The following is a 14,180-nucleotide window of genomic DNA, read 5'->3' as shown; positions in this document are numbered from 1 at the left end:
GCTAAAATTTATTCTTGCATTCCTGCAATTAAAATAACGCCATATTACTGTTTTCCTCCACCATCATCAGATCAAAAGAAACGATAATCGCAAATGAATTTCACTGTAAGACAAACTTTATTATTTTTTCCATTTTTTTTTTCTATTTACAAAAATATATTATATTTAAACATATTTTTTAGTCACACGCAAATCTCAAACATTTTTCTTTTTTATAATACATTTTTTTTTTTTTTATTTTTAAAATTTACTAATCATTGTGAGATTATAATCAATAATTGAAAGTACAGCTCCAACTAAATGAAGTGAACCAGTGACAAGAATTTTGGGTTTTATTTTATTTTGTTGAAAATTTTCTAAATTAAAAATTTCATTAATTGCCTGATTAACATTATCAACGTAAATTCCACCATCACCCCAAAAATTGCAATTATTTTGACATTTTTTAATAATTTCATCGTGTACATGTCGACAATCTTGTTCACTAATATTATTTATTCCCGAAATATTAGGGGAGAAAAATGCTTTTGAAAATTCTAATTTCTTCAATGGTCTCATTAATATTTCCGAATCTCTATGTCCAGTTGTATTAAAAATTAAATATCTTTTGCCCGATTCATTTTTAATACAATCTTTAAACCAGGCAGCGCAACAATTAATACTTTCCAATGTATGTGCGCCATCAACGAAAAAATCAATTTTTTCACCTCTTAAAATTTGCGTTCTTCCCGGCCATTTACATGAGGAAATTGCCAATTTTGTTTTATCCAATGAAAATATTTTTAATGATAAATCATTATTATTTGTAATTTTATTGTAATTAATTTGTTGATTTATTTTCTCTACAGAATTAATGAATGCAAGAGAAAGTTGAATTGCCAATGATGCATTATATTTTTGTATCTCAGCTGGAATTCCCAATGTGGGAATTGTTGACCATGAATAATTTTCTAAATTTGGAACAATTTTGAGTGTACAATTTTTTTCCAATGCACGTTTCTCTAAAACAATCATTGCCTCAATTGTCTGCGGTACAGTAAATGCTGGCGCATTTATTTTAAATATTCCCGATTTATGAAATGCAATTTTATCAATACTATTGCCAAGAATTTTTATATGATCAAGAGCAAGACTCGTGATACCTGTGCATATTGGATTTTCAATAATATTTGTACAATCATTCTCGCCACCAATTCCAACTTCAACTATTGCAACATCAATGTTATAATCAAGAAAAATATGAAACATCATAATAGTGAGAAATTTAAAATATTGCGGCATATCATTATCGTATTGTCTTGTTGAATAGAGAATTTTATATAATTTCCAAAAATGATGTGAAAATTTTGATTCACTTATTGGCTCACCATTTAAACGAAATCGTTCACAAACTGAGATTAAATGTGGTGAACTATAAAAACCTGTGGAATAGCCATGATTACGGAGAATTGATTCGGTGAATGCGCAAGTTGAACCTTTACCTTTGGTACCGGCTATGTGAATTACGCGGAGGCTCCTCACTTGGTCCATTGTTAATCCCGATCTGTAAACGGTAAAATTGAATTTTTTTTTTTAATTTACTTTAAATTTGATTGGCATTTTCCTATAAATTTAAATCTGGAAATTTTCAATTGCAATATTAATTTTGAAGATAGTTTAAATTTCATCAATTCTAAATTTTAAAAATTGTTAAATTTTGGGTAATTAGAATTTTTTTTCCTTATTTTTCCTTATTAATTAATTAATTTAATAAGTATTTGAATCAAATGTTAGATTTTTAAATTACGATTAATTAATTAATTACGATTAAAAAAAAGTCCCTTTCAGTTTTTTGAAATAATTAATTTTACCGTAACAAATATTTCTTAGTATCCTCTAATTTATTAATACTGTAGCTCGTAATATCTCCATTAAGATCATCTTTCTTATCACCTTTTCTCGTTTGGAAAGTATTTAAAACAGCGATTGCATTCTGTAGATAAAAATTTATTAATAAAATTAAAAAAAATTTTTATAATAAAATTGATAATAAAATATAAAATAAATAACCAATGTAATAAAAATACTACTAACAAAAAAATCGAATGAATTCGGAAATTAATAATTTTTGAAAATAAAAAAATATAAAAACTAGTAAAAAAGTAAGTAAAAAATGTTAAAAGAAGTCTAATTAATAAATATAAAAAAAAAACACTAATCTCTAGTAGAAGTTACGTTCATTAACTACTAAAAACATTCATAATAAGCAAGATATTTTAAAAAATATTTTTTTTATAATTTACAAACAAAAATTGATTTTACATAAAACAATCGATCCTTGAACTAAAAATAGAATTTAAAAGAAAGAGAAGCAAAAATTTATAAAATATTTTTTCCCATTTCAAATATTTAAATTATAAACATTTTCGTCTTGTATTTTTTTTTAATTACTATCAAGGATATCGTATTGCATAAAACAAAGATAAAAAAAACGTAAATAAAAAAAATTGAAAATATCAATTGTATGAGTAATGTTTACAATTGAATGAATTTAAATAAAATTATAAATAAACTTATCATTAATCAATTAATAAAATTACCTCAAATGTTGTTTCGGAAGTTATGCGTTCCAATGCAATAACTCGAGACTGCGTCATTTTTCTCACTGACAGATAAATTGAAAACCTGATTACTCTGAATGGAAAGTAAATTGTCTGCGCATTCACACACGCTTAGAGGCGTTGTTTTTTTTTACTGTAAATAAAATATGTAAACAAATTTTTTAAAAATTTAAACTAAAGGAAAAATAAGTAAAACCAAAAAAAACCACAACAAAATTGGAAAAATTAAAATATTTATTTCAAATAATCCAAAATACAAAAATTAACTAGAATAAATTAATATTGACAAAAAAAAAATTAAATACTTTTGAAATAAAATAAACTACCATTAACTTTAAAAATAAATTTTATTCAATAATCAATAAATAAAACTAATTTTGTTAAATTTTAAAATATAAAAATTAGATTAGATTCTCTATATTTGATGTCAAATTTAAACTATCTTCAATTATAACAAATTCTCGAAACTTTTTTTAAAAATATTCGTTTTTGTTTATAAAAATAAGTTTCTTAAATTTCTAAAAATACTAATTTTTCATTAATATTTATACTCTGTATAAAAAAAAATATTCTTATAAACTAAATTTTAAATAAGAAATTAATTCGATAATGATTTTAAAATAATTATATTACAAATTCTATATGGGAAATTTTTAAAAGCTCGTCACCATTTCAAAATTTGGATCAAGAATATAAAGTGCAGCTCCCACAAGATGTAATGATCCAGTAATGAGAACTTGAGCTTTTTCTTGATTTTTCATATTTCCCTCATGTTGGAAAATTATTTTTCCTATCAATTGAAATGCCTCATTTACATTATCAACAATAATTCCATTTGTTTGCCAAATATCAAGATGTTTTTGACAACGTTTTTTTTGTTCAACATTTCCTATTGTAAAATTTTCTTGATCAACAATATTTATTATACCAGCGATATTTGGCGTGAATAAACATTTATCAAAATTCAATGGTTTTAAGAGATTTAACAATTTTTCTGGATCACGATCACCAGTTGCGTTAAAAATTAAAAATTTCTTTCCATTTATTCCCTTTGTTGATTTTTGAAACCATGAAACACAATATTCCATACTTTCCATTGTGTGTGCGCCATCAATATAAAAATTCATATTTTTACCATGTAAAATTTGTGTTCTTCCTGGCCATTTACAATTTGATAATGCCAATTCAGTTTTATTAAGTGAAAATCTTTTTTCCTTTAATTTTTTCAAATATAAAGATTTTCCAAATAAATTATGATTAATTTTTTCTCTTTCCATTGATTTCATCCAAGTTGTTGATAATTTTATTGCCATTGAAAGATTATAATTATGTATATTTTGTGATATTTTCCATTTTGGCATTCCATTGGGCCATTTATAATTTTCCACACTTGGCACAATATTTAATGAACAATTCTTTTCAATTGCACGTTTTTCTAAAATATTCATTGCAATAATTGATTGTGGCACTGTAAATGCAGGTATATTTAATTTAAATATTCCCGATTTTTGAAATGCAATTTCCTCGATTGTTTCACCTAATAGAGATGTATGATCGAGACCAAGACTTGTTATTCCAGTGCAAATTGGATTTTTTATTATATTTGTACAATCATATTCGCCACCAATTCCAACTTCAATTATTGCAACGTCTATTTTTGCCTCTAAAAATACATGAAACATCATTATTGTTAAAAATTTAAAATATTGCGGCATATCTTTATCGTGATCTTTCATTTTATTTAGAGAATCGTAACATTTCCAAAAATAACGTGTAAATGTTGATTCATTTATTGGTTGGCCATTAATTCGAAATCGTTCGCGAACTGAAATTAAATGCGGTGAACTATAGAATCCCGTTAAAAAACCATGATGACGAAGAATTGATTCTGTAAATGCACATGTTGAGCCTTTTCCTTTAGTTCCGGCGACGTGAATTATTCGCAGGGAATCTAATTCATCTAACGATAAACCTGATCTGTAAAAAATATTTAAGATATTTTAATAATTATTAATATTTTATAAAAGTGTTCAAAACACAATAAAAATTAACGATATAAAAAAAATTAAATGTTTAAAAAACAGGCCTCGGATCGACTTTAACGGGCAAAAAAATTGATTTTTTTATTTTAATTAAATTCAATTAATTAATAATTATATTACTTTAAATAATTAAAGTTATTAGATATTAAATCCATTTTATTAATTATGTAATGAGAATAAAAATATTATCAAGAAAATTTAATTCTATTTCAGAATCGAAGTAAGGAAAATTTTCAAAATTTTAATTAAGTAGAACAAATTTTCAAAAAAATAAAATTCTAACAACAATTCAAATTTAAGAGTTTTTATTGTAAAATGTTTTTAAATAATTGAATTTCTAAATAAATATTAAAATTATTGAAAATAATTTATCAATTAATTGTAGATAACATTTTTAAAAGTAACTGAATTTTCAAAGATTTATCATTCAGATTTTTGAAATTATTTGAACTTCAAGTGATTTTTAAATAATAATTTTTTTTAAATGAATATTTTAAATAAATAATAAAATAATTAAATTTTGGAAGAGTTAAAGTTGAAATTTTTAGAAATAATTGAATTTCAAAAGATTTTGTTAATTTTCAGATAAATGATTAAGTTTTACAGAACTAAAAATAATTTATCAAATAATTTTAGATAACATTTTTTAAAAGTAATTGAATTTTCAAAGATTTACAATTAAAATTTTTGAAATCATTGAACTTCAAGTGATTTTTAATTAAAAATTTTTTTTTTTGATGATTTCAGTTACTAAAAACTTTATTAGAAATCCAGACAGAAATACAGTAATTTAAAAACTTTTTATGTGAAAAATAGTTTCAGACAGTTAAATTATCGAAGAATATTATAAAAATCATTAAAAAAAAATAATTTAATTTCAGGAGATTTTTGAAAAAATTTTAATTGAAATTATGAAAATTCAAAAAATTTTAGATTCAGAATTTTAGAAGCTTTTGAATTGAAATTTTTGAAAATAATTGAATTTCAAAAGATTTTCTTAAATTTCAAACAATAATTATAATAAGAGAAATTTTTAGTAATTTCTGTTGATGAAGAATTCATTAGAAATTACAGACAAAGATTGAATTTCAAAAGTTTTCAATTGAAAAATACTTTCAGATAATTAAATTTTAGAAGAATATTATAAAAATCATTAAAAATTATTGAATTTCAGGAGAGTTACAGTTGAAATTATTAAATTTCAAAAAATTTTAGTAATAATTAAATTTTAGAGGTGATTTTGAATTGAAAATTTTTGATAATGATATTTGATGATTTTTTTAAAATTATAACAATTTAATTATTTAATTTCATAAATTCTTTAATTTGATAAATTTCATTTAAAATTATCGAAAATAATTGAATTTTGGAAGAATTTTAGAAATACATTGAATTTTTAAAAAAATATAAAAATCATTTAAAAAATATTTATATTTCGGAAGAGTTATAATAAAAATTATTAAATTACCGAAAGTTTTAGATGGAAAATATTCGAAATAATTAAATTTTAAAAGCTGTTAAATTGAAATATTTGAAAATAATTGAATTTCAAGTAATTTTTAATTGAAATTTCTGTAAATTTCCGTTGCTGATATATATTTTTTTTAATTTCAAACAATTATTGAATTTTACAAATTCATTAATTCGACAAATAGTTTAAGATAATTAATTTGTAAAGAATTTCATTAAAATTATTAAAAATAATTAATTTAGTGAAGAATTTTTGTTAAAATGCGAAGAATATTATAAAAATAATTAAAAACAATTATATTCCGGAAGAGTTACAGTTGAAATTATTAAATTTACAACAGTTTTAGATTTACATTTTAAATAATTGTTGAATTTCATAAAATTGTAATTGAAAAATAATTTAAGATAATTAAATTTGTGAAGAATTTCATTAAAATTTATTAAAATTAATTAATTTAGAGAAAAATTTTTAGTTAAAAATTTGTTAAATAATTGAAAGAAAGTAGATATGAATTATATACTAAAAAAGATGTATTTTGTTTAAAAAATTTTGTAAAAAAATATTTTTAAAAAAAGTCTAAAAAGTCGCATTTTATTTAAATAAGTCAAAAAAAAATCAGAAAAAGTCGTATAATCCGAGGGCTGAAAAAATTAAAAACAAAAATAAATAATTTAATGTATAAATTATAAAAAAAAAAAAAATTCTTCTATTTTACCTCAGAAGATATTTTCTCGTATCCTCGAGAGTTGTATTATTTGAAGAATTATGTTTTCTCACAGAACGAATATACGCAGCATTACTTTGTAATTGATTTAAAGTCCTTATTGCTTCCTGTTTTTAAAAAGATTTAAATTTAATGAAATGTAAGAAAGAAATGTAAAGAAAAAAAAATATAATTTTATTTATTTGCTTTGATGTAGATTTTTTTGTGGCTTTAATTTATTATTTGCGCTTTAATTATTATAAATAATAAATAAAATATAATTAATAAATTGATTATAGATTTATAAAATTAATTTAATAATTTTCTAAAGAAAATTGTAGGATAAAATTTTTATGAAAAAGTTTATAGCTGAATAAACAATTTTCTTATCGGTTTTCTATGAATTTTATTAAAATAATATACGCGTGATGTGTTACTTTTTTTGTGTCAAATTGCATAATGTACTAAAATATGTACATGGAATAAATAAATAATTTAATAATTGAATAATATTAATTAACTGAAGAACGTGTAAATTTAAATGAATAAAATAATTTAGTTTTAAGAGTCGAAAATTCAGTTTCTTAAACTTATCTCATTAAAATAAATATATAGAATTAAAGTTATTTTTTTAAAATTTGTATTACTTAAAAATAAATAAAAACTTTATAATAAAATTAAGAAGTTAGTAAAAAAAATATTCAGTTTCTATTTAGATAGGTTAATAAGATAATGAGAAAAAATTTACCTCATAACTTTCTGAGGAGCACATTGTTCTCACTCCAATCACACTCTGAGTCATTCTCTTAACTAAGCAGATCATTTCAAACCAGTTTGATATTATAGTAAGCAACGTCACATTGTTTGTCTTCTAATATCAGTGCCAAAGGTTATTAAAATATGGAAATAAATAACCAGAAAACTCCAAACATTCTAGATCATTTGATTTTTTAGGTTATATATCCACATTATCATACTTTCATCTTAGTAATGAAAATTATTATTTTTCATTCAGTTTTTTTTTCTTATTTCATAATATATTTAATTGTACACTTTGTGTAATTTTTTAAAAACGATATCCTTTTTTAAAAATATAAAATTAAATAACAAAACATTAAAATTTTACCGGTATACTTGTAAATAAGTATGTAATTTTAAAAATATTATAAAAACATTACTGAAACACATAATTATTTAAAGAGGTTAATATTATTAGGTTAATAAAAATAATTACTTAAGTTAGTGTCAATTTTTTATTTATTTAATAATAAATCACTTGTAAACACGTGCGTCGTTGTCTTGTAGCAGACGACATTGTTGACCTTGACAATGTGTGTCAAGTAAAGTATTTTTACGAATTACGATTATTTTGAAAAAAGTTAAAAATACATTTAAGAAAATAGTTTTTATATTTAAATAAGTGTTTTTAATGTAATTATATTATTTGCAAATAAATTTCTAATTGATAGTTTTTATTTATATTAATTTTTTTTTGTTTTACAATAGGCATTGCTTTGATAACGTAGTAAAAATTCAAGATGGCTGTTTTTGGTAACAGTTAACACGTGTTGACATTTGGACGAGTAAATAGTTTTATAAACTATTTTCTTTTTTTATTATAATTGTGATACAAGGATCAAAAAAAAAAAAATGAAGCGAACGCGTAAGTATTTTATTTATATATGAGACAATTTATTTGAAATAATAAATGAATATTTAAATCTGTTTCCACTATGTCTTATAGATCTATTTTCTATATTTTTCAAATGTTTTTTCCTGGTTTATGTATTCTTTTATTTCACATATCATTCAATAATCGAATATAATTTAATTTAAATATTTTAGTTTATTATATTTAAGTTTTGTTTTTGTTTACATTTTTATATTGTATTTGTCAATTTTCAAATTTATAGGTTAGGTTTTATAAAGTTTCTTTTAGAAATAAATATATGAATAATCGTATTTTTGCATAATAATTAATTAATTTAATTATATAAAAAAGAAAAATTATTATTTTAATTTTTACAGCTGATAATTCGTCAAAATATCCAGGAAAAGCTCCTGTTAGTGAAAAAAGACTAATGAAATATTCACATGGCGATGGTGTGGATTTAAATCCAAAAACAACAAGAATAAAAAATAAATATCATCGACAAAGAATAAGAAATAAAGAACAAATAATAAATCGTGTCGCTGAAGATACAGCGCGTACTGAAATGTTATTGACTGAAGATTATGGTTTTTTAGAGGCCGATAATGATGAAACAACAACACAATTTAAACAATCACAATTAACTGCAAATGTTGATATAACAAGTGCATCAAAACAATTTAAACTTAATCTTGAATTTGGTCCATATTGTATGCGTTATACAAGAAATGGAAGACATTTATTGATAGGTGGAAAAAAAGGACATGTCGCTGCATTTGATTGGATTACAAAAAAATTATCATGCGAATTAAATGTTATGGAATCAGTTCATGATGTTGTTTGGTTACATGTTGAAACAATGTTTGCTGTAGCGCAAAAAAATTGGGTACACATTTATGATAATCAGGGAATTGAAATTCATTGTTTAAAAAGAATGCATGAAATTAATCGTTTGGAATTTTTGCCCTATCATTTTTTACTTGCAAGTGGATCGAAAAGTGGATTTCTCAGTTGGTTGGATGTTTCTATTGGAGAGATGATTTCCAGTTATCAGTCTCGATTGGGGAGAATTTCGGTAAACAATTTTTATTTAATTTTTAAAAAACGCTTTTTTAAACATTTTTCGACTCTTTCTTTTTTTCTTTTTGAATTGAATTAATAAATAATTTACAGGTCTCGGATTATACGACTTTTTCCGATTTTTTTCGACTTATTTTAATAGGATACGACATTATCGACTTTTTTTACGAAATTTTTAATTAAAATGCATCTTTTTTTAGTATATAATTCATATCTACTTTCTTACAATTATTTAACATATTTTTAACTAAACATTTTTCTCTAAATTAATTAATTTTAATAAATTTTAATGAAATTCTTCACAAATTTAATTATCTTAAATTATTTTTCAATTACAATTTTATGAAATTCAACAATTGTTTATAATGTAAATCTACAACTGTTGTAAATTTAATAATTTCAACTGTAACTCTTCCGGAATATAATTGTTTTTAATTATTTTTATAATATTCTTCGCATTTTAATCAAAATTCTTCACTAAATTAATTATTTTTAATAATTTTAATGAAATTCTTTACAAATTTAATTATCTTAAACTATTTGTCGAATTAATGAACTTGTAAAATTCAATAATTGTTTGAAATTAAAAAAAATATATATCAGCAACGGAAATTTGCAGAAATTTCAATTAAAAATTACTTGAAATTCAATTATTTTCAAATATTTCAATATAACAGCTTTTAAAATTTAATTATTTCTAATATTTTTCATCTAAAACTTTCAGTAATTTAAAAATTTTTATTATAACTCTTCCGAAATATAAATATTTTTTAAATGATTTTTATATTTTTTTAAAAATTCAATGTATTTCTAAAATTCTTCCAAAATTCAATTATTTTCGATAATTTTAAATGAAATTTATTAAATTAAAGAATTTATGAAATTAAATAATTAAATTGTTATAATTTTAAAAAAATCAACAAATATCAGTATCAAAAATTTTCAATTCAAAATTACCTCTAAAATTTAATTATTACTAAAATTTTTTGAAATTTAATAATTTCAACTGTAACTCTCCTGAAATTCAATAATTTTTAATGATTTTTATAATATTCTTCTAAAATTTAATTATCTGAAAGTATTTTTCAATTGAAAACTTTTGAAATTCAATCTTTGTCTGTAATTTCTAATGAATTCTTCATCAACAGAAATTACTAAAAATTTCTCTTATTAAAATTATTGTTTGAAATTTAAGAAACTCTTCTGAAATTCAATTACTTATTTTCAAAAATTTCAATTCAAAAGTTTCTAAAATTCTGAATCTAAAATTTTTTGAAATTTCATAATTTCAATTAAAATTTTTTCAAAAATCTCCTGAAATTAAATTATTTTTAATGATTTTTATAATATACTTCGATAATTTAACTATCTGAAACTATTTTTCACTTGAAAAGTTTTTAAATTATTGTATTTCTGTCTGGATTTCTAATAAAGTTTTTAGTAACTGAAATCATCAAAAAAAAAAATTTTTAATTAAAAATCACTTGAAGTTCAATGATTTCAAAAATTTTAATTGTAAATCTTTGAAAATTCAATTACTTTTAAAAAATGTTATCTAAAATTATTTGATAAATTATTTTTAGTTAGGTAAATCTTAATTATTTGTCTTAAAATTAACAAAATCTTTTGAAATTCAATTATTTCTAAAAATTTCAACTTTAACTCTTCCAAAATTTAATTATTTTATTATTTATTTAAAATAGGTATTCATTTAAAAAAAATAATTATTTAAAAATCACTTGAAGTTCAAATAAATTCAGAAATCTGAATGATAAATCTTTGAAAATTCAGTTACTTTAAAAATTTTATCTAAAATAAATTGATAAATTATTTTTAATAATTTTAATATTTATTTAGAAATTCAATTATTTAAAAACGTTTCACATAAAAACTCTAAAATTGAATTGTTGTTAGAATTTTATTTTTTGTTAATTTGTCCTACTTAATAAAAATTTTGAAAATTTTCCTTACTTCGATTCTGAAATAGAATTAAATTTTCTTGATTATATTTTTCTTATTTTCATTACAAAATTAATAAAATGGACTTAATGTCTAATAACTTTTTCCGATTTTTTTAGACTTATTTTAATAGGATACGACTTTTTCGACTTTTTTTTTAATTTTTAAATAATATGAGTTTTTTTAGTATACAATACAGATCTTCTTCAGATCTTCTTTATTTCAATTATTTAACAAATTTTTTTACCCAAAATTCGTCACTAAATTAATTATTTTTAATAATTTTAATGAAATTCTTTACAAATTTAATTATTTTTTAAATGATTTTTATATTTTTTGAAAATTCAATGTATTTCTAAAACTCTTCCAAAATTCAATTGTTTTCAATAATTTTAATGAAATTAAATAATTAAATTGTTATAATTTTTAAAAAATAAGCAAATAACATTATCAAAAATTTTCAATTAAAAATCACTTCTAAAATGTAATTATTTCTAATATTTTCAGAATTTTAATAATTTTAACTGTAAGTCTCCTGAAATTCAATAATTTTTAATGATTTTTATAATATTCTTCTAAAATTCAATTATCTGAAAGCATTTTTCAATTAAAAACTTTTGAAAATCAATCTTTGTATGTGATTTCTAATAAATTCTTTATCAACAAAAATCACAAAAAATTTCTCTTATTATAATTATTGTTTGAAATTTAATAATTTCAATTATAATTGTCCTGAATTTCAATTATTTTTAAGGCTTTTTATAATATTTTTCGAAAATTTAACTATCTGAAATTATTTTTCACTTAAAAAGTTTTTAAATTATTGTATTTTTGTCTGAAATTTCTAATAAATTTTTTAGTAACAGAAATCATCAAAAAATTTAAATTAATCAGGGTGTCTAGCGTGACCTGGAATTCCTTGAAAACCTGGAAAAGTCCTTGGAATTTTTACTAAATTCAATTTTTTACAATAATATTAAAGCAGAATTAAAAAACATTATTTAATTTTAAATTACAATTTTTTGATATTAATAATAAAATATTGACTAACTAATTGTATTTATAACTTTTTTCTTTCTCTAAATTCAATCCGAAGCCTGAGAATGACGAAAATTAAATTTATTTATTACTATGTTTATTATAAAGAGAGACTGAAAATAATTTCATGTATTTTTTGTCATTAATTATTCAAATAGTAAGAAAAAAATTTTTTAATCTGAAAAAGTCCTGGAATTTTATTTGGCAAAAGCGCTAGACATCCTGAGACTCTTTTTTTTAAATTGAATTAATAAAAAAAAATTGGTGGCAATTTTAATTTTTGAAGGTAATGACTCAAAATCCCAGTAATGCATTATTGTGCGTTGGAAATGGAAAAGGTGTTGTGTCAATGTGGTCGCCAAATTCTCAACAACCTTTGGCAAAAATGCTCTGTCATGCACAATCAATTAACAGTATTGCTATTCATCCCTATGGTCTTTATATGGCGACAAGTTCTCCTGATCGATCGTTAAAAATTTGGGATATTAGACAATTATCTGGACCATTGGAAAATGCAAAATTACGACATCCTGCAACTCAATTGTCATACAGTCAACGTGGATTATTGAGTGTTGGAATGGGAAATGTTATTGAAGTCTACAGGTATTTTTTTTTGTTTATATTTTTTATTATTATTGTAGAAAAAGGAATATTTAATTAAAAACAAAAAAAAAACCATTTTAGAGATACTACGACAGATATTAAGTGTTATATGCGTCATAAAGAAAATTGGAATATTTCGAGAATGCAATTTTGTCCGTTTGAAGATGTTTTGGGCGTTACAACTGACAAGGGATTTACCTCGGTTTTAATTCCTGGCAGTGCTGAGGCGAATTTCGATGCTCTTGAAATTAATCCATTCCAAACGAAATCACAAAGAAAAGAATCTGAAGTTAAGGCACTTTTGGATAAAATTCAACCTGATTTGATTACATTAGATACGGGTGTTATTAATGAAATTGATGTTCCCACATTGAAGGAGCAAAATGAGGCGAAGAAAAAATTACTGGTAAATGTTTTGTTTCAGAAATAATTTATTTAAATTTTCTTTTCTTTATTTTTATTTAATTGAACAAAAAAAAGTATAATAAAAATATTAAATAAGTGAAAAATTCTTTTTAGTTTATTAAGCCGAAGAAAATAGACTTCACTCCAAGAAAGACGAAAGCAAAGGGTAAAGGAGGCACCGCCAAAATTATTAAATCGAGAAAAATTCTTAAACAATTGGCTAAACAGGTTCGTAACTTTTTGGGTATTTTAAATTTTATTTAAATTAATAATTATTAACTAACTATTATTAATTATTAAATTTCTTTTAAATTAATTGAGTAAATAGAAATAAATAAAAAAATTTAAATATCAATTTTAGGAAGCTATTAAAGCTATGCGTGAAGCTGAGGTTTTGATTGACATGAAGAAACCAACAATGAAGAAAAAGAATTACGGTGTTTTGGATAGATTTTTACCAAAATCTTAAAAGGATTGAAAAAACAAGTGTACATAAAGTGTTTATTAAATTGAATTTTATATTCAATATGTGAATTAATGTTTTTTTATAAAGGAAAATTAATTTTTTCTTGTTAAACTTAATTCAGTAGTTAATCATAACACAGTAATTTATCTTTTTTTTTTACAG

General features: G+C 21.4%; 3 protein-coding genes across 3 annotated transcripts; 1 reads left to right on the top strand and 2 right to left on the bottom strand.

The window, feature by feature from the left end:
* Window positions 1-94: 94 nt before the first annotated feature.
* Window positions 95-2,896, bottom strand: LOC127285214 (folylpolyglutamate synthase, mitochondrial-like). Its single transcript, XM_051311100.1, has 3 exons — window positions 2,580-2,896; window positions 1,851-1,972; window positions 95-1,543 (listed from the first exon to the last, which is right to left on the bottom strand). Exons 1-3 carry the CDS (start codon window positions 2,634-2,636, stop codon window positions 241-243), a joined length of 1,482 nt encoding a protein of 493 aa, XP_051167057.1. The 5' UTR covers window positions 2,637-2,896; the 3' UTR covers window positions 95-240.
* A 314-nt stretch (window positions 2,897-3,210) lies between these two features.
* LOC127285213 (folylpolyglutamate synthase, mitochondrial-like) lies at window positions 3,211-8,127 on the bottom strand. The gene is made up of 3 exons (XM_051311099.1): window positions 7,565-8,127; window positions 6,829-6,944; window positions 3,211-4,577 (listed from the first exon to the last, which is right to left on the bottom strand). Exons 1-3 carry the CDS (start codon window positions 7,637-7,639, stop codon window positions 3,254-3,256), a joined length of 1,515 nt encoding a protein of 504 aa, XP_051167056.1. The 5' UTR covers window positions 7,640-8,127; the 3' UTR covers window positions 3,211-3,253.
* Window positions 8,128-8,323: 196 nt separating this feature from the next.
* On the top strand, window positions 8,324-14,134 carry LOC127285212 (WD repeat-containing protein 46). Its single transcript, XM_051311098.1, has 6 exons — window positions 8,324-8,479; window positions 8,845-9,542; window positions 12,831-13,147; window positions 13,229-13,553; window positions 13,667-13,780; window positions 13,914-14,134. The coding sequence occupies exons 1-6, from the start codon at window positions 8,467-8,469 to the stop codon at window positions 14,019-14,021; spliced, it is 1,575 nt and encodes a 524-aa protein (XP_051167055.1). The 5' UTR covers window positions 8,324-8,466; the 3' UTR covers window positions 14,022-14,134.
* Window positions 14,135-14,180: the final 46 nt, after the last annotated feature.

The sequence above is a fragment of the Leptopilina boulardi genome, unplaced genomic scaffold (genome assembly GCF_019393585.1).
Source record: "Leptopilina boulardi isolate dan_hultmark-lab unplaced genomic scaffold, ZJU_Lbou_2.1 LbouV2_330, whole genome shotgun sequence".
Classification (NCBI taxonomy): Eukaryota; Metazoa; Arthropoda; class Insecta; order Hymenoptera; family Figitidae; genus Leptopilina; species Leptopilina boulardi.
The sequence above is the reverse complement of the archived record's forward strand: the minus strand, read 5'-3'. Positions and strand labels throughout refer to the sequence as shown.